The sequence below is a fragment of the Nanorana parkeri genome, unplaced genomic scaffold (assembly GCF_000935625.1).
Source record: "Nanorana parkeri isolate BGI_ZX_2015 unplaced genomic scaffold, ASM93562v1 scaffold437, whole genome shotgun sequence".
NCBI lineage: Eukaryota > Metazoa > Chordata > Amphibia > Anura > Dicroglossidae > Nanorana > Nanorana parkeri.
In genome coordinates, this window is record NW_017306705.1 from 1,076,560 (window position 1) to 1,098,132 (window position 21,573).

Sequence of the window (21,573 nt, forward strand, 5' to 3'; positions counted from 1 at the left end):
CCCCCCCTCCCCCGTACTGACCGGAAGTGACATCACGTCACTAACGTGCCATCACTTCCGCCAGTCCGCCTTCAGACGAGCAGCGTCGCTGATGTGGCCCCAGCTTGTCTCAAAGCCGCTGGAGCGGCAATGCTGGGGCCCTGCGCTGATAGGGCCTCTGCCACTGCTGCGGGGGAGTGAAGGACACCATGGTACATTTCAAACTAAAACCATCAAAAAACACTCTGGGAGAATTTATCAAAACTGAAACAGACAAAAGCGTTGCGTTCTACTGCAAACGCAAAAAATAAAGCAAGCCCTATTTTTTGCGTTTGCAGTGGAACGCAACGGTGGCAAAGTCTTGCCACGCGTTCAATCGCACTGCGGGTGGGGGGGTGTGGAAGCTGTAACATTGAATTCAATGCACCGCCATGCCCCCTCCCGCTCCAAAATGCGGGGAGAAGTTTCTTAGCGACCACACTGCTGCTGTTCCCCCAGACGTCTGCTTACCTTTCCACTCCAGCGCAGTACAGGACCAGCAGCTCAGCTCTGCTCTGCTCCTCTCCCGCCTTGCTCTGTGCTCAAGTGGGGGCGGGGGGGGGGAGGAGGAACGGACCAAGTTTACTGTACACCGCGGTGGACGCTGTAAGAGCCTCTGCGGTCCTCGCCCTTCACCGTCGGCCGATACTCATGTAAGGGTCCTGGGCAGGCCCGGAGGCTGGCCGGGCCCCTTAAATGACTATCGGCCGTACCCCCCTGACGGCGGCCCTGTATACAGTACTAAGCATGATGGTTACAGGAGATGTATTGCAGGACAGTTCAAATTTTAAATTTCACCAGTGGTACTATATGTATGTAGATGGTATATGCTTTATTTTTTCTGGGGGTACTTCAATTTCTTCCCACAATCTTTCTGATAAGAAACTGGTTTATAAACTGATGCATATATGTGTGGAGTATAACTTTGGTAGAAATGGTAAATTGATAAGAGACTGATGAAATCCCTCCCTCCTTATGTTTATTTTTTAATAATGTTTTCTTACTGCTTTCAATAAAGGCAAAGCTGCAAATTGCAAATGGCAGTTGTATCTACTGCATACCCTTCTAAATGCTATTCAGCACAATAGACACGTATAGAACATTTTCTAATGTTCTATACTAATACTGATAAAGCATTTGTGGAACACTGTTGTGCTCTTTCTCTCACCTCCACATATTCATCATTGCTACAAGCTCAGCTGCACAGAGCTGAATTTCATCTCACGTTTACGATGCAATTGCTTTGATTGAGAGAATTTCCACATTTTCCACACAATCAAAGCAGAGGCATTGACTGGAGAGGTTCCTATTTGTGCTGCTAAATAGATTTCTCTCCTGAGCAGGTAAAGTGTTTTAATTAATATTGGAGCTTCTCAAAACAGCAATATTTATGAAGATAGCTCAGGTAAGCATCTATTCTGAAGGAGAACTTAATAGAGCCTTAATGGGTTGACCTGTCATTCGATTTCATGTCTTGCATTCATAGAGCAGTCAGTGCGGAAGGGGGAAAAGGGCTTTTTATAAGCCAGCGCATTCCCTTAACCATTTCCAAGTTATCAACAGCTTTTGCTAAACAAAAGCAGTTCTGAATGAGAAGAACACTTGAGGGCATAGAAATAATCCGAGGCATGTCTGTATGTGTGATGGGTTCCATTGTGACACGACCAACTGCTTGCTGCCTCTGTATGAAATGAGTCAACATTATTTAGCCAACATTCTTTGTGGCTTGGCAGAATGAAAAGATTATTCAGATATTCAATTAAATGTTGAATAGGGCCTCTCGGAGAATCATGTGAGTAGACAACGACAGCCGATCAAGCCCTCGGTATTATTTTGACACACATCAATGCAATGTCTTTATGGTTATTATGAAATAACCTCAGGAACATGGAGATGTGTTGCTTTTATTTTGCAAAATGTTTCAATATAGTAAGAGAAAAGATAGATTCTAGTGTGACACAAGTTTGATGTTGAACACACTTTCATGCAGTTTATAGATAATATGCTTTGTAAATGTGGCAGATAAATGCAAAGGTTAACCAGCACAGTTTGAGGCAATTGGCCCTTGGCTGCAAAATTGCTATTGACGCCATTTACTAATAATCACTAGCATAAAAAAGCACTCAAATCACACCTATCTGAAGATGCTTAATATGTATTATAATAGCACCATGAAGTATATCTGTCCCTCTGCTTCTCTATTACAGCTTTAGGCTTTGAGCTTAATTATAGCATATCTTTTGAAATAATACACAAATTTATGTGACTTATTTCTTTTATAAGATGTTTCTTTTTTTCTAGAAAGTATGAAAATAAAAATAGTACAGTATCATGACTAGCTATAATGATTGTAACACCTTCCATGGCCAGCCTTTGTGATTCATGAATTATGATCCATGAATTATGATGCTATGTAAACTGAATGACAAATCTGCATGCGTATGTTCAGGGGAATATAAAAAAATAACAATTACAAATAAAGCATTTTATATGGAAATATATACTTTATTTCTAAAAAAATTAACACAAACATTTAATTTTAACATACTGCTTTTTCTTATATTTACACAGTAGCACTGTATTTTTCTCTACCTGTTTGCTCAAAATCTTTATTTATAATGAACGATACAAATTTTATTTTTTCAAAAATGCTGGAGGGGTTGTCCACTGTAAAGAAAAAAACTAGTATTTTTTTTTTAAGATCACAGACAGTTAATGCAAAATACCCCTTAAAGTGTCACTAAACTCAAGATTTAAATGTTAAAAATGCAGTCATGTACCTTAACTATAACCAAAAACAGCTTATTTGTGCATCGCTTGGCTGTAGATTCTCAATTCATCTCTGAATTTGTGCTTCTGGATGGTGGCTACATTTGTTCCCCATGGTCCCTGTGTGTTGTAAAGTAGCCCCCACTCCAAGCTCACTCCTGTGGTGGACTACAATCATCACAATCACATTTAGTGTACTAATTTGCATTGGGATTGCAGTCCGTCAGGTGAAAAAAGTAGAGAAGAGTCTGTACAAATTTGAATAATCATTCACATACTCAACAGCAGCATTATCTCTGCACACAATGATGTATATTGGAATCTTAAAATTGACTTCTCTAATGTAATAATAAAACCTGTTTTGTTTTTGTTTGTAGATTCATCTATATTCTTTTCCTAATTAGTTTTTTTTCATAATGAGTTATGTGACCATATTTTTAAAGCATAATTGATGCCATCATCATAAAGCTTATTCTTAAAACATTAATCAGTTCTGTTTTAATTTCTCTTTCTTAATATTAGGTAGCAACACCTTTAATCTGATAGCTAATGGACTGTTGAACTCCTAGTCCAATGGTTTGTAGTATATAAATGATCAGAGAATCTAATACTTTTAAGGGGGCTGTTTGCTAGTGAGTAGATGCAGGCAGTATGTGCTACTAATCTGCTCTGAGGTAGACACGAGTCAACCAATTGAAATCCAAACTGTATTACTCATGAGTTGAAGGTACGCTGGAGTATGTTTGATTTAATTCCAGTTATACCACCATGTGGTCGCAGCTGTGCCTGATGAAGGGGACCCTGCACAGCCTCGAAATGTTGCTTTAATGTGACAATATGCGTCAATAAAGGACAGGACGTCAATAAAACACTTGACCACATTGTTTGGTGTGCTGGTGACATTCTGTTTTACAGTTACAACCAAAACTAACAAATTTCACTTGAGAGCTCTGAGTTTCAAATAACAGGTTGGGGAAGGAAGATCCTGGCTTAATCATAAATAAAGGAGGTTATTGCATTGGCAGGGACCTTGTGATGAAGAAGTGTTGCTATTAAGACCCCAAGATGTCTTCACTGGTTTTCTCCCTGAAAATGATTTCCAAGGTTAGGGTAATTCATAAGGGGGATATGGATATCACTGTTCTGTACCAAACAAAATGTATAATAGTTTAAAAAAATCTCCATTGATGATGGTGAAGGTGAAGAGATATCAGTAAAGTAGCAGTTTATGCTGATAGAGTTTTGCCCATGCCAATGTGCTTATTGCAAAGAGCAAGCCAAGTGGATCAGATTAACAGTCCTAATAATGTTATCTCTAGCCTGTGGGTCAGCATGGTCTAGATAAATGAGTATCTGTGGAAGAGCATTGAGGCGTGAAGCTGTCTGTGTTCAATAATAATATGGGACAATAACTGGAACAGGACATTGGGTATAATTTACAGTGAGGACTTACTTGCGTCTAGGTATGGTCAGTTTAGCTGTGTTTAGAGAAAATAGAATTCTGTGCATCCAGGGTCCAATTCGAAACTCTAACCACGGCTAAATGCAGGTAAACACCGCTAAACCTGCTTTGAAGCAGGAACACCTAATGCAGGAGAAGCATAAAATATGTTTATTCTTGTGAATGCTGCCTTAGGACTGTGTGCAAGTTTGCGTTGTACAGTTTAGGGTAGAATTCAAGGTAACCTTTAGCAATGACTTTGGGATACACAAGACTTCGAGGAGTTTTAATTTGGGGAATGAAATTACTAACTTTCTGTAAACAGATTACCTTTACTTCCTCTGTTAAATAGGATCATTCTACAGCCACTGCTGTGTAGGGTAAACCTGGGCTGATTTTTCTTTTTAAACGCGGGATCGATGCTTTCTCAAGACCCCCCCCCCCCTTCCCCAGGGCATATGTGAATGTTTAGTAAGAGAATATCAATGTTTTCTTTTACTTCATGTTTAGCATCATATAAAATAGCAGTGTCTTGTGAATGGAATTCATTTAGTATCCTTGGCTATGAGTCTCCTCAAATTCGGTGATTCTGACATGTTGAGAGAGAAAGTCAGTAGGCAGAATGTTGATTACATTGGTGGCCAGTGGGAAAATTCCCAGTGTTACACACAGCTAAAAAGATCATTGGTGTCAGTGTTTTCTAAAGGACAATAGAAGAGGCTCTACTAGTCCCACATTGCTGCCTCTTTCAAGTAACATTGCACTAAATCTATGCAGGCAACATCCGGTTGAGAAAGGCGCTTTAACCAAACTGCAAAGGGCTCTAGACAAGCTTTTGGGGTCAGCTTAGGGTTAGGGTTTTCAACTTTATGCTGTATAGAATGAGTATACATACAGTATTTGCCCACGCATGTTACATAGCTCTAGTCAAGTCGGAAAAAGAAACAAATCTACTGAATTCAGGCAATGGAAAAAATAAACAAAATATAGTCTGCTAAATTCCTATTTATGCTTTGATTCCTACTAGGGATGCACCGATACAAGCATCGGTATCGGCGGCGATACCGAGTATTTGCATGAGTACTCGTACTCGTGCAAATACTCCGATACAATAAACGAGTACCTGTGCTGTGTCCGCCATCTTCAGAGACCCGAAACCGCCGTACACAGGACCTCCATCGCGTCTTCAATGAAACAAGATGGCCACAAACTCTTCCAAGTCCTCAGTCATCTGCTCCATTCTGACCTCTTCTCCCGCTGATTGGCCGATTGGATGATTGACAGGCTTCCTCACCAGTCAGGAGTATCAGTTTTGGACATAAACATCATATCACTAACTGGTTTTAAAAAAAAACAAAAAAGCATGACATACAATTATAAATCTTCTGGTATGCAGATCTATTTGTATAATGTGCTCTCATTCATATATGCTAATCAGCTGACACCATGTGGGAAAGAAACTTATTTTTTAAGAAGGAGGTACTATGTAACTTCCTTGTTTTTCCCACTGGAGATTAATACGTGTATTCCAGATACCAGCTGACACCAAAGGATAATATGTTATATGGAACGTATTATCCTTTGGTGTCAGCTGATTAGCATATATGAATGAGAGCACATTATACAAACAGATCTGCATACCTGAAGATTTATAATTGTATGTCATGCTTTTTTTTTTTTAAACCAGTTAGTGATATGATGTTTATGTCCAAAACTGATATTTTATCTAATAAACTCTTTTTGTAATTGGAATACTTGTCCCAATCCTCTGTTAACCCTTTTGAAACCAGCCACTCTTGTTAGCTGGTTTATCTTTTTGGTATATAGGGTTCATTTTGGTTACGTATCTGGTTGACAAAAATGAGATAAAGGGTAATTTAAATGGTTCGGATCTCCAGGCAGAAACAAAATCGTTTTCTATTAGTACTGCAGCACCGCATGGGGGCTGGGCACATGGAAGAAAAATAATATATGCCTCTAATGTTGGGAAAATAGATGAGCACATGTCCAGACTACAGAACACTGTATAGTGTGGCACAGCTATATCCAATTCTACATACCTGGCTTTATATTATAAAAAAATTATAATATAAAGCCAGGTATGCAGAATTGGATATGACTGTGCCACACTATACAATACAGTGTTCTGGACATGTGCTCATCTATTTTCCCCACTATGGGGATACAAGCCTTAGTTAGCAATGGCATGATAAATATTCATTTTATGTTCATTTTCTTCATAATATTAAGAAACTGACCTAAAATCATTATTTTGTATTGCTTTAGAAAAAATGTGACCTGCCCCTTTAAGAAAAAGTATCGGTAATTGGTATCGGTGACTACTTGAAAAAGTATCGGTACTTGTACTCGGTCTTAAAAAAGTGGTATCGGTGCATCCCTAATTCATACCCATCTATTGAGATCTGTCCATAACAGAACTATACAATATTGAGTTATATCTCTGTACAATGTATTGCAAAAGAGTGCATCATTTTACTAGCACTATTGTAATGTAATGAGGAGTCAGCCAAATGATCAGACAGAGAAGAGCTTTAAGATGAACTATAATGCCAACATGATCAGAATGTATGCATATATACAGTCCAATGGGAGCACCAAACAAGACCGTATGAGATATGAGCACTAGGTGGTAGCAAAGTGCAGTCTATGAGACATGCAGAGAAACTGAACAGTAAGAACAGTAAATTACAAATGACTACTTTTTCCTGGGACAATACCTATACTGACTCCGATTGTTGTATTAGTGATTTATCCCTTGCTGAGACCTCTATGTCTGGCCTGTATAAGCAGATATAATCACTGCAGACAATCCTTATCAGATAGCAGAACTCACCATAATACCTTTTCATCCTCAAAGGTGCTTTGTTCCATGCATCAACAACAGGCTACAGCAGATGAATGAATGGACGGTATTTGAAGGCCGGAGTAATGTTTTCAAGCATGCAATGCAGATTTAACATGTGGCCATGTCACTGTCAGACATTGTGAAGCCATTAAAACGACTACCCATGAAGAAAGGGGAAATATATCATAGATGGGAGAGAACACAGAAAACCATGGTGCAATAACCAGAATGACCACAAGATGGTAGCACATGAATTAGCCATACAATAACAATGAGAAAATGGCTTAAGGAAAATAAACGATATAAATTATCATCTAACATTTGTATGAATATTTAACTATGACTATGAATGGTCATTTTTATACAACTATTGTGGCAGCGCAATACCTCACAAGGAGGCAGAATCTGTTGTACCTATTTCAAACCATACCCATCAAACTACCTCACACATTCTTCAAAGCACTAGACACAAGCTTTTCCTCCTTTGTCTGAAAAGATGCACGACCTCGCTTAGCTTGGTCCCTGCTTAAAGCACCTAAACATATGGGTGGATTAGGGGTTCCTGACATGTACACATATTATAAGGCCACACACCTCACCAGAGTTGCACACTGGCACCTCCATACAGATTCAAAATTATGGCCGAAACTAGAAAATGAGCTATTTGGCACTCCTCTTACATCATTGGTATGGCTGAAAAACAACCAGTGGCCCACCAATATAAAGAACCATCCACTCATTGGGGCGACTTTAGCAGTATTCTCCGCCGAACGGCGTCGCAATATACTCACCTCGTCACATAGCCCCATGGAACCCCTAATGCACAACCAGGACTTCCCTCAAGGTACCACCAGAGAATTCCTCTTACATTGGTCCCAGGAACCCCCCCTCCGAGCTCATCTATTTTTCAAATCCAATAAATTCATTGATAAAGCTAACCTTTCAGAGCTCACAAGGAAGGGCTCACTCCCCTGGTGGATCTATCTGCAAATACGGCACTTTCTCACATCCCACACACGCAAAACATCCACCTCTAGACCCCTGACCCCCTTCGAAAGACTCTGCCTGGGGAAAGACTCGACTGGACGACTGATCTCATGGCTACATGACCTGATACGAGACAATTCTTCAAGCCACAGTCTGCCAACTGTATCCCCTCCCCCCTACTTTCTTCATACCTTCTTCCCCATAAACAGGATTGAAGATTGAATGCTTACACTTATGGTTATTTTGGTACCTGTTGTAATCCCAGATATGGGCTCACAATATTGCTGTGTTTGTCAGTTTGTTTGTTTGTTTGTTTGTATGTATGACTACATTCCTTTGTACCCTTTATAAAACTCAATAAAACTTATTTGAAAAAAACAAAAAACAAAAACAAGGAGGCAGAATATCTCTGATAGTGCTGGTGTCTAGTTGGAGGGTTGCCTGTTCCACAGACAAGTGGCATGAAGAGTCTCTGTTCTGGACACCTGAGTTAATGACCATCCCACTGGATGCTCAGCACTCTGGAGACAGTTGAAGCAGTGCTCTCTGCAGTGACAGTGTTTTCTCCTGAAGCTGTGTGATATTTTGCCCCAAACCAGCTGTTTGAATGTCAAATACAATGATGGAAGATCAGATGCTTGGCAAAAGATCTCACTATGTGCAGTTTCTTGGCACTGATGAGGGTGTGAGTCAGGGAAGCCTATATTACCTGGGTGTGTCCAGGAGTAGGGATGCCCTGATACCGGTTTTCTGTATCGAGTATTAGTACCAATATTTTTTTTGGTACTCAAAGTACAGAGTACTGGTGCCATGTGCCCAGATTATCAGGAAGTCGGGCCGCAGATCATGACCCATTGCCCCGCTTCCTGATTGCCTGTGAAGCCGTTGTTCCAGCGAAAGAACACCGGCTTCACTTGCGAGGCTGCCTGGCTTTCTGACTAATCAGGAAGCTGGGCGGTGAGTCATGAGGTGTTGTCCAGGTTCCTGATTGGTCAGGAAGCTAGGCTGCCTAGCAACAAGTGAAGCTGGCTTCCTAGCCAATTAGGAAGCCAGGCAGCATGTCATGACCCACCTCCTGGCTTCCTGATTGGCTAGGAAGTCAGATTCACTTGTTCTTAGGCAGCCTGACTTCCTGACCAATCAGAAAGCAGGGAGGCTGGTCATTATGTGCCGCCCGGTTACCTGATTGGATGGAAGCCAGGCTGCCTACCAACAAGTGAAGCCGGCTTTCTAGCCAATCAGGAAGCCGGGAGGCAGGTCATAGACCACCACTGGCTTCCTCATTGGAAAGGATGCCGGCTCCATACTCCCTCAGCACTTGGGGTAAGAGGGAGTTCTCCCTCTGACCGGAAGTTCCGGTATGAGTACCCACCCAAATACTCGATATTGGTACTGTTAGCGATACTAGTATCGGTATCAGTGAATCCAGTGGCGGAACTACCGCCGATATCCTAGCATTGAAAATTAACCCAGAGCCAGACTCGGGAATACCGCCAGGGAGGTTAAAGAAAAGGTTGCGTACAAAATTATTGTAGATTTAGAAAGAGGATGATTGTTAGGATTTATCAAGAAAACTGTGAACATAGATATTTTTTAAGTGCTTTATAAGTATTTAACTGTTTGGGCTTTTCTAAATTTTATAGTACAACCTGGATAGAATAGATTTAAAGGAGAACTATGGGATGAGTGAATTACACTCATCCCCATAGTTAGAGCCAATGTGCGACACATCGGCTCTATTGATTGAGAACTGAGTGATCACATACTGCTAATTGCTCAGTTCACGATCTTCTCCCTGCACAGAGCGGTGACTGTCAGTCACCACTCCCAGCAGGGATTCCCCACTCCCCTCTCAGTTCCTCCAGCGTTACCTGGAGGGATAGACGGGGGGAATGGGATGGCAGGGCCAGCTGTCAATCAGGCAACAGGGTGGATCCTGACATTCCCGACTGATCTTTACCGACTGCAGCACAGCTCTGCGCTATGAGCATATAGCGGGCAATATGCTGAGTTTTGGGTCACAGGAGGACATTAGTAAATGTCCTTCTTTGACCCTAAAGAGAACTGCGGTCAAAAAAGGTTTGGCCATCGTTCTCTTTCAACTAGGAATTGCACCTGTGACATAGATAAGTAATATTAGATTCTAAAGGATAAGTGCACTTTAAAACAAAATTAACTTATCTTTTAGGCCACTATAAAGTGATGTCAATGCTCCCTCCCTCTGTGAGTATTCATCTGTGCACAGGCAGTAAGGGTGCAGTGACATCACCTTAAAGGAGCCTAAAGGATAATTGCATTTTGTTTTAAAGTGCATGTATCCTTTAAAGTAAAATTATTAGCATCTATAAAACAATGTTACATGAAAACTAGTCAAAAGGCAGTGGGTTAAACTGTCAGCTGGTCTGCATGGATGATCAATTAATTTCTGTGCCCTCCCACGGGATCTGGAGACTCAGCAGTGAGCACTGAATTCAAATTATCCTGCACCAAGATATGGCCAGACACCTCGATATCGAGAATTTGGGTTTAGGTCTCTGCTACAGAGTTTACTCCGGTAATGGACATGGAAAGTCAAGCAGGTTCCTACATGAAAGTGGCAGCTAAATTTGGCTTGGGCATCATTGCCACACCATCACAGGAAGCTGCATTAGGTGGACTTGACTGGTAGACTCGACAAGTATTTGTGTGACTTTGCAGAGGAACTAAAAGGTGGCCATACACTTTACAACCATCGCAAGACCTTAGTCTTGCGATGGTTGTAAAGTACTTAAAAAACGTACGATCTGCCCATCTTGGACAGGCAGATCGTACTTGCGATCATCGCAAGCCCGCGCCCTTGAGGGGCGGGCTTGCGATGACTGCAATGTGGGGCGGGCTTGCAAGGACGGCAAACGGGCAGTGTGCGCATGCGCACACCGGCCCGTTCGTCAGTTGCCGAACAAGCAGGCCACTCACTCGCCGAGAATCGTACGATTCCCGGCGGGTTTTCCAGCCTGCTTGTTCGATGGAAGACGTGCGACCGTACAGTAGAAACGGTTGCACGCCTTCCATACACTGTACGATTCTCGTACGATCGCGGGATTTCCCGCGATTCTCGTACGAGAATCGTACAGTGTATGGGCACCTTTAGAGAAAACAATATGTGTTGATGCAAATATAGTTAAGTAAAGTACTGCAGCGCATATTTTTTTTTAATGGGGGGCCATAGTTCTACTTTGAATAAACTATAACTAATTGCATTCCTAAATAATTTTAAAAATGGCAGTGTTCTTCTGCAGGATGAAAGCTTTCACTTTTATCAATAAAGTATCAAGCCTGCATGTGATCACTGATGTCAGAGCTGGTATAGTGATCACATGATCAGAAACTACTCTGAATGGTTTCCAATTGTCAGTGGAGAGAGCCAGCAGTCACATGAACTTTCGACTCCTGGCTCAGGTGGGGATGTGTATTAACATTTTTCCAGCTCTAAGCATCAAGAAAGGGATGGTAATCAACAGATTGTTGGTGGAAAGGGGTTAAACAAAAAAGCAGACACTTTCACTGCAATTCACAGGTGTTGCTAAGGTACAGCCCTGGACACTTAAATTGTTGTGGCTCTTGAAGTATTCTATATTAAAAATCAGGGGAGGCATTTTTTTGTCCCCCATCTCATCCCGCTCCCATTTCTTTTTTATTTACCGCCTTCCTTCTTTTTGGTCCCATTCTCCTTTCCTACTGCATTTTTAGAACAGAACACTTAGGGGTCTATTCACTAAGCTGCCGAGGGCAGCCGAGTGAATGACCGATCTGAAGTGAAGTGAGCCGAACACTGTTCGGCTATTCACTTCAGGCTGGTACGGCTGATTTCAGTCGTACATCGGCTGAAATCAGCCGTACATCGACTTGCTTCGCATGGCTTCGGGTGGGCTGAACATGCTCAGCATCTGGATCGGCTGAGCCGAACCTCCGGCAGGCTTCCCACTGCTGTTTGGGCTATTCTTAAAGATGCCGAACAGCAGTGAGTGAATAGCCGAATGCCGGTTTATGGTTTTGTTTTTTTATCTAAAAAAATATCTGATATTATTTTTCCAATTTTGACATTTTTGACTTTTTTTGCAGATTTAAACCCATTTTATTTTCAAATTGCACCACTAAAAATGTGAGAAGTTCAAAGTACTTTAGAGTAATTTTAAAGTGGACCTTTATGCCCTTTCACTACACTACACATTAGCATGCAGCTCTACATGCTAATGTAAAATCATCTTTCATTCCTGTATTCCTGTTTTTACTTACCTTTAATGTGATTCTACTTCCTGTTCTTAGACATCTGTGACATAGCCAGGGCCTTACAGATTCCTGGGAAGGCTACATCACCAATGCTTTCCCCAAAAATCTTGTTTCTACACTGTAAAATCTTGTACGTCTTTTTTTTTTTTACAATAGAAGGCTGTGTGTGCACACCGAGCATGTGCAATATGAGGGGCATGACCTCATGTGGTTCATGTTGCACATACGTTGTGAGCCAATCCTCTCATCTGCTGATATGATGTAATGTGCCTCATCCCACACATGCACTGTGTGCTGATACACTCATCTGTCAATAAAGACTCCTCTTTACCCCGAGATCTCAGAGGAAAGGCTTGTGTGATTAGGATTATTAGGGGAGGGGAGTTTTCCACTTTAATATCATTCATACTAAACAGGGGGCCAGTTCACTGTCCATCATACTGTTTGTGGGCAGACTGTGCTCAGCATTGGAGGTTAGTGGGAGTAAAAATGCCTCTATGTTAGTGGTCATTGGGAGTACAACATGCCCCAGCATTGGTGCTCAATGAGAATGAAAAATGTTGGTGGTCAGCAGAAGAAATAAATGCTCCTGTATCATTGGTCAGTGGGAGTAAAACATGCCTGACCATCAGTGGTCCATCCAGTAAGTTTGTATAATTTTGGTTTGTTTCAATGGTATACACATGTTCATAAGTTATATGGAGTAGAATTGCATCACTATTTATTCACAATATTTTTTCACTTCCTGTCCCACGGTGTCTGCATGCGGGTGCACGCGTCCATAGACTTATATTGCGTCTCTCCTCATGTCCGGGCCGAAAATCTAAACTGCGCATGCGCCCGCCCCAAGATGCTTTGCGGCCGCCCGAGTAGTTTCGGATTTTCGGACGGGAGCACGCAGCGAAGACATGGGTAAGTATTAACCGCTTTTAAAGCGTTTTTTTTTTACTTTTTGCATATATCTACTGCTTGCTAGCAGTGGATATATGCACAAAAACCAGAGGGTTTAGAAACCCTTTAAACCGCTGTATGGTCTTGGCCACCGTGCTGCAGCTCAGTTTCAGTGTCTTGGCAATCTTCTTATAGCGTAGGCCATCTTTATGTAGAGCAACAATTCTTTTTTTCAGATCCTCAGAGAGTTCTTTGCCATGAGGTGCCATGTTGAACTTCCAGTGACCAGTATGAGAGAGTGAGAGCGATAACACCAAATTTAACACACCTGCTCCCCATTCACACCTGAGAACTTGTAACACTAACGAGTCACATGACACCCGGGAGGGAAAATGGCTAATTGGGCCCAATTTGGACATTTTCACTTAGGGGTGTACTCACTTTTGTTGCCAGCGGTTTAGACATTAATGGCTGTGGGTTGAGTTATTTTGAGGGGACACTGATATACAAGCTGTACACTCACTACTTTACATTGTAGCAAAGTGTCATTTCTTCAGTGTCGTCACATGAAATGATATAATAAAATATTTACAAAAATGTGAGGGGTGTACTCACTTCTGTGAGATACTGTATTTGTCTTTTATCTCGGCACACTGATTGTTTGCATTGTTTTTAAGTTACTCACATTGAGGTTACCTAAAGTAGTGCTTTGTAGCTGTCAGCTATTTCTAATTGGCGCAATATTTGTAATAATTAATAATCTCTGACACGTCACACATCTTCCATTACAGAGCCAGAATTTTACCACCTCAACAGGCTTCTCTCTTTCTCCGGCTTACAATCTTGACATGCTATCAGCCCCTTAACTTACTAAGTGATTGACCTTGGCTATAACATATCTGATCTGCAACAAGATTCATTATTATATAATAACAGTATATAATACTACCTATGACTGTCCATGACCTTATCATTCACAACCAGGCATTCAAGTCCAGCAGAGTATATAACATTAAAGGGAAACAACATTAAATCCAACTATACAAATAGAATGCTTTTCTTCTTTATTAAGCACTTCTTGTATGGATCCTTTGAATGCATTCTGGATGGAATATGACATCACAATGACATCAGAGGGAGGTTTTCATTATTTATTTTTTACATTTCTGACTATTTACATTGGGTATGTATTGTTGCAAAGCACAGTGGGTGATATGACACTTTGTCTGACAAAGGAACCCCACGTGGTTCAGAAACGTCTAATTTTATGCTGCAAAACCGACAATAAAGACGAGATTCTGAAGCGTACCTGTGTGCGGGCGACATATCTTTTATAAGTGGGAGGAAGGGTGCCCCTGTGTAAGTGCTCAGTGGGAGGACTGGTTTTTATTACAGAGGCCAGTCTACGGCAGCTAGCAGGCTCTAACCAGGGCGTCGGAAATTAATTGAGGACCGCTGATTTAGATACACAAAAGGAGATCAATTTGATGTAAATAACACTGCACAACAAAGTTTTTGCTTCTTGAACAGTGTTGGGTGTTCCTTATAGATTTTTGACTGCTGATCACGAAAGTCCCATCCAAATGTGCCCATCATATACCGTTTCATTGAAATCTTCAGTTTTGTTATGTTTTTTCTTATATTTGTGTCCAAAAATGTTAGTTTCTGTAAGAGACCTATGAACAATGTTTTGTGCAGGCTGGGCATGTCCAGGTATGAAATCAGGCCAGGTTTGGAAGCGGTTCTGCAGAAGTATTCAGCCTGGGCATGCCTGGGCAGGCCGGAGCCAGCTTGACACTGTCTCAGCAGGCTATAAAAGTGGCTTGCATACACAGATGCTGCTCATTGTATTATTATAGACCTTATAGTGTGTACGTATTGTTTCAGAATATAGCAGTGCCACAGTAGCACTGTAACAAGTAAGTTAGATGTTATAGACATTTTACAGGACGATTGCTGTCGGTCGATATGTCTCGTCAATGTCGTAACAGCTGCAATACATTCTGCTATATTTGTGTCAAGTATACGCTTGTTTATCAGAGACGCTCAATGACTGCTCTTGTGAAGAAAGCATATCATCTATACTTCACATTTGTTGTGCGACATGTGCTGTCTGTCTGAGAGCTTGGCTCAGAGGCACTCGAAAGACAATGCCGTTTGCTGTCCCAATAATATGGAGAGAACAGAAAGACCATGTGACGGACTGTTACTTCTGTTTGACTAATGTGTCTGGTTTCTCTGCTAAAAACAAGAAGTCAGTTGAATACCTTAATCTGCCTTCAGTAATGAGACCCGAGCCACATGACGACAGTCTTCCAATTCCGAAACCACCAGAGGAATGGACCTTAGATGAACCAGATGAAGAAACTGCAATGGAGGGAACTGGCAGTGACATTGATCCGGATTTTGAACCGTGCTCAGGCGATTCACATCTCATAACACAGTCAGAATTAAATGATCTGGTCAGAGATTTGGGTCTGTCAAAAGCAAAAGCTGAATTGCTGGGTTCGAGATTGCAGGAATGGTATTTGCTATCACCAGGTACTAAAATTTCTCTTTTTCGAAGCTGTCAAAATGAGATAACCAAATTCTTTGCACAAGTTGACACTCTTTGTTTCTGTGTTGACATCGAAGTCGATTGTTCTTTGCTTTGGGTTGTGACCATGACTCGCAAGAGTGGAGTCTCTTTATTGATTCGTCAATTATTAAGCCATCAATGGCAACATTCACCCTTCAATACCTGTTGGCTATGCAGCACACATGAAAGAAACCTATGAGAACATGGAAATGTTGCTGAAGCACATCCAGTACAGCAAGTACAACTGGAATATCTGTGGAGATCTGAAAGTCGCAGGTCTTGGCATTCAGAAAATATATAATGTTGGGGGGTTTTATGTCATTTTCAGGCCTAAAATGTGGAATATAACATGGGTGCAAAAATGGAAAAAAGGGTCTCAGTCATGAAGGGGTTAATGGGACTGCAGCTCGGCTATACAAAGTACTGTTGTTTCATCTGTGAATGGGACAGTCATGCCAAAGAGTCACATTATTGTAGACAGAGCTGGCCACTCCGTAAAAAGTTAGTTCCAGGACAGATAAATGTGGTGCATGAACTGCTTGTCGACCCGGCAAATAATTTTTTGCTTCCTCTTTACATAAAATTGGGACTTTTGAAGAATTTCGTGAAAGCAATGAACAAAGAAGGCGAAGATTTTCGTTATTTAAGACAGATGTTCCCAAGAATAACTGAGGGCAAGATCAAAGAAGGCATTTTTGTTGGCCCTCAGTTCAGACATGTGGTTCGAAGGCCTGTTAGTTACATAGTTACATAGTTACATAGTTACATAGTATTTGAGGTTAAATAAAGACATTAGTCCATCAAGTCCAACCTATTAGGATCTCATTCTAGGAGTACCCGTACCCCTGTATATTACGGTCCCTTAAGAAATTGACTTCTCCCTCTTCCCCTATATTTGGAGGTTTATAGCAAATACCCACGAGAAGTTTACGGCTAGCGTCCGTCATATCTAGCTCCAGCCATAGAGTTTCCACGTCTTCCCCATTATTTGACGTGATATCGTCCCTTATATGCACATATAGATTATTTTTTACGTAAATGCAAACCAGAAAAGATTGGGCCAGAAAAGATTGCCTGGAAATCTTTCAAAGACGTTGTTGACAATTTTCTTGGCAATTACAGAGCCCCACATTACATTCAGCTGACTACTGTTGGAAACTGCAACATGATGCACCGAACATTGAATATAAATGAAAATCAGTAGAAAAACACCTTTAATTATGTTGAATTTAAAGAGGCTCTGCCTCTAGATAGGCAGAGCCAGCTGTCACTCACGCAGCTGGGCGGATCCCGTCATCTACGTCGGGGATCCGCTCCGGCGTCTCAGTTTAACAAAGCGGTAACCCCGAGCCACACTCGGGAATGCAGCGTACAGGTCTTACCTGGGCCGCGATCCCCGCTGTGTTTTCCGGCGGCTGCCGACTTCCGTGTTCCGTCCCTTGCGAGTGGCCACGTCACAGGGGGGCGGAGCCGGCGGGAAGTTTAAAAGTGAAACCAAAAAGAAAAAAAATTGTTTTAAAATAGAGAAAATAAAGGGAAAAAAAACTTTAAAAAAAACATACCGCCAGTGAAACTCGCGTTTCACTGAACGAAAAAAGGCAAAAAAAACTAGCTGAAAATCGCGCTGAAAAACTAGCATAAAAAATACGCTCAGGTGTGAACCCAGCCTCAAAATCTCCTGTTTTCTTAGCTCTTACAAATGTCTCTAAGTTTCTTCGATCTGTCTTGTGATACATGCTTGAACTTCAAGCCCTTTGTTTGTGTGAGATACCTAAAACACTTCCTCGCCTTACACCAGTGTATGTTATATGAATCATATAATGAGAGTATGTAATATATGTTTTAGCTGCAAATAGTAAATACTGCAAAATTAACAGTTGTACCTAATTTTCAAATGCATGTAGTCACATTTTTTTTGTTGTAAATTGTCACAACCCCTAGCCAATTAAACTGAACATATGATGAAAAATGCATCAAATGAGGTTACCTGCTGTAAAAAGCCCTTTAAAATAATAATTAAATGCAGAAATTTAATGAAAGTTTTCTTGGTATGTTTAGTCGTGTACCTTCCATGCAAATTACACTTTAGCTACCAAAATCTTTGCATTTATATACAGGTGAAACTCGAATAATTAGAATATCGTGCAAAGTTCATTTATTTCACTAATGCAACTTAAAAGGTGAAACTAATATATGAGATAGACTCATTACATGCAAAGCAAGATAATTCAAGCCCTGATTTGTCATAATTGTGATGATTATGGCTTACAGCTCATGAAAACCCCAAGAACCCCAAATCCACAACCTCAAAAAAGTAGATTATTACATGCAATCAATAAAACAAGGATTGTACATAGAACAATATCGGACCTCTGAAAAGTACAAGCATGCATATGTACTCAGTACTTGGTTTGGGCCCCTTTTGCAGCACTTACTACAATTACTTTTGCACGATATTCTAATTATTCGAGTTTCACCTGTATAAATGCAGAGATTTTATATAAATAAATCTTTACATTTATATATAAATGCAGAGGTTTTGGTAGCTAAAGTGTTATTTGCATGGAAGGTACACGACTAAACATACCAAGAAAACTTTCTTTCTTTTTCTTTCCTTTTCCAAGAAAACTCTAACTGCCTGTATCTCAGGCTAAAAATCTACTGACAATTTTAACTTAGAGATTTGTCCATAATAAGCCCAAAACATATATATTTAAGCTCATGCATTTTGTTGCTGTAATGGTAAAAAGTCTATGAGGCTGTTATTTGCATCAACTAACTGCTACTTAGTAATGTTTTTAGGTAACTAAAGTAGGGAGTATGAAATATTTTCCTGACACTTTTCTGAATTTCACAAGTTCCTTTTAACAATGACTATATACAATGTGTTATTTACTGACGTCTGATTATCCTTTTATTGATTGACAGATGAAAAGTTTCTTGAAAACCACAGCCTGGCAAAAAGTGCCCAAGAGAAAGTCAACTCTGCCCTTATGGAATATACAATGTGCCACTATCCTCACTGTACAGACAAGTATCGCCTACTTCTGTTGAGACTAGCTGAAATCCGGTCCATCAGCATGCAAGCAGAAGAGTACCTCTACCACAAGCACCTTAGCGGAGAAGTTCCTTGCAACAATTTATTAATTGAAATGCTCCATGCTAAGCGAGCCTGAATGGACTTGTACAGAAGTGACTGTATGCTTTAGCCTTCAAGACATTGATGGACTTAAACCAGAGACTCTGCAGGGAGTGAGATCATTTTTATTATAGATGCCTGCTCAAAAAAAAAAATCTTCAGTGATGTATTTAACCTATAGTATTGGAAAGTTTCAGATTTATTTTACTATAAATGTGGATCTTCACTGAGTGGTATTATATGTAATATCTTTTTAATATGCCATAATTGCTTGTGTTTTGGTTCATGACAATCTAAATGCTTTTTAACATTATGTGAAAAAGACAACTGAATTTGTGGTTAACCTCTATGTATGTTTATTTTAAATAGTCTTGCGATAACTTTTGTCCCTTTGAAAACTGTTCCAAAATATGCCTTATTTGTTTGATCTTTTATGATAAGGTTGTAAAGCCCATTTGAACTCAGATATGTTGTGAATGTCGGTTTGGATTAGCAAATTAACTTTAAAGCACCTAACATGAAGGCTTTAAGAAATAAAGACTCTCTAAGTTATGATCCTTACTCTTTATTTGATGAACAGAGAGAGTATAAACTTATGGTAAGAAGGAGCTAAAGAAGCAAAAGCAAAAATCCCTCCAACTAAATCAGTTTGTAGCGCAAACTGAACTTAGAACAGAAGATAATCGCATGTCTCATTCCATCACATATCACAAAAAGAGGATTATTCTTCATATCATGTCATTGGCCGAAGCCATGCAATTCATTCTTTTATGCCCCAACAGCTAAATGCATATCTAGACGAATCAGTGTATAGTGCAAATATAGTCTAATATTGTAGAAATATTCATTCCAAACTGCATAGAGCTGTCTCAGGCTTTCTGGCCATCATCAGTGCAGTGTATGGAAACCATGGCTTCTATGAAGTAGGGCTTGGGACCCAATGTGGCAGAATAACCATACAGGTTAGGAAAAGAAAGGACTAAAGGAATCGAAAGCCCCCCAACTGAATCAGTGGTCAGCACAGTAAAGCTTTCTTAGAACAGAAGGTATTCACATTTCCCATTCTATCACATATCTAAAAAAAAAAGAGGATAACGTATTTCTCATGTCAGGGCAGTGGGTAGAACTATACTATTGTGATGAATAGGCAAAGGAGATATAGCATTTCATACATTAACATATGGGGTAATATTTACAAAACATTCGATGGTACTTATTCCAGTGTAATTTTTGAACATTTCATGGTAAAATCTGCCCATTGTATGCAATGTGTAAGTAAATGGGTAATGGGTAAATGTGAACAACAGCAATAGCAAGGTTCATTTTAGAGTTTCTGCCTATTTTTACATTTTAATTATTCATCTCTTTTCACCATTGGTGGGCTGTTATTTTGCCTCCACAGTTTATAAATGTCACTGGAGAATAGACCGGCGTGTGGCCAATATGGCCACTAATTGCTGAAAACTGAGCCAAGCATCTTGGTACCTTGAGATTGTGGTGATGACTAATCACAGCGCTCAAATGGTAGTTTTTACTCTCTGTTGTAGGAGGAAGGGGAGGGATCAGCAATGTATTTTTTTATGACAATTTTTTTATTTTGTTAGTTATACACAGAGTACAGTAATACAGAGTCTTGGAATTAGGACAATGCAGTAGTAATAATAGTCTGTGAAGACTCGAAATTATATAGTTATCTGAACAATCACATATAATATGCAGTCGTAAACATGAACAAGTATCAAAAGCTGGATACAATGAGACCTACGATGCATAACATTGGTTGAGTAGCAGCAAGCACTATATATTTTCCGAAATAAACTTCTCGTGGCTTACACTGAATTGCTCTTCCAAAAATAAAGAAGTGTATGACCATAGATTACAAGGCAAAAAGTAATAATAAAACAGTAACAACCCGTATAGTTCGAATTCAGTATACATAGAAAACAAAATTTAAAAAAAACAGAAACGTAACCAAACTTAAAATAATAGTGGAAATGATAATGGAAATGAAAATGAAAATTGCCTAATTCCACACGAAAATTAACACTGCACCCTGAACAGATAGTACCCTTCAACCTGCACCCGGACTCCCTTGGTTCCTCCTCCCACTTCCCGGCTTAGTTCAAAAAGCCCATGGCGGCTCCCGTCAGATTGGAACACGTCTTAGGCTCCTCGATCTATATTGATCTTGTTATTGTTGTAACAATAATCTGTCCTCCATAGAGTTCCAGGCACTCCAGACCTATTCATAGATCGGTATCGTGTTGTGCAATCTTGGCGTCAAATATTCCAAACCCTGCACCTCTTTAACACGTTGGTAAAACTCCACTTCAGATGGAGGGGATGAACGCTTCCATTGTAAAGCTATAAGGCAACAAGCTGCAGTCAGTACATGAGAAGCCAATTTACGGTCGTGTTTATTGAGGTGCAGAAACGGAAGACCCAACAAATAATTCATAGGTGCTAGAGGGAGGCTTGCCTGTAGTAAACTTTCCAGCGTGACCTGTACCATCCTCCAGAAGGCCCTCAAGCAGGGACAGGACCAATATATATGGTACAGAGATCCAATTTGGCCACCCCCCCCTCCAGCACTCCGGAGACACGGTCCGGAAAAT

The 21,573-nt window shown here is 40.5% G+C and overlaps 1 protein-coding gene across 1 annotated transcript in view; it reads left to right on the forward strand.

Moving 5' to 3' along the window:
• LOC108790013 (steroidogenic factor 1-like) overlaps positions 1-19,491 on the forward strand; it is a 208,018-nt gene extending 188,527 nt beyond the window's left edge. The window contains exon 7 of the mRNA XM_018560179.1: positions 18,748-19,491. Coding sequence (XP_018415681.1) covers positions 18,748-18,995 — 248 coding nt within the window. The 3' untranslated portion in view covers positions 18,996-19,491. The remainder of the gene's footprint in view (positions 1-18,747) is intronic.
• The last annotated feature ends 2,082 nt before the right edge of the window (positions 19,492-21,573 follow it).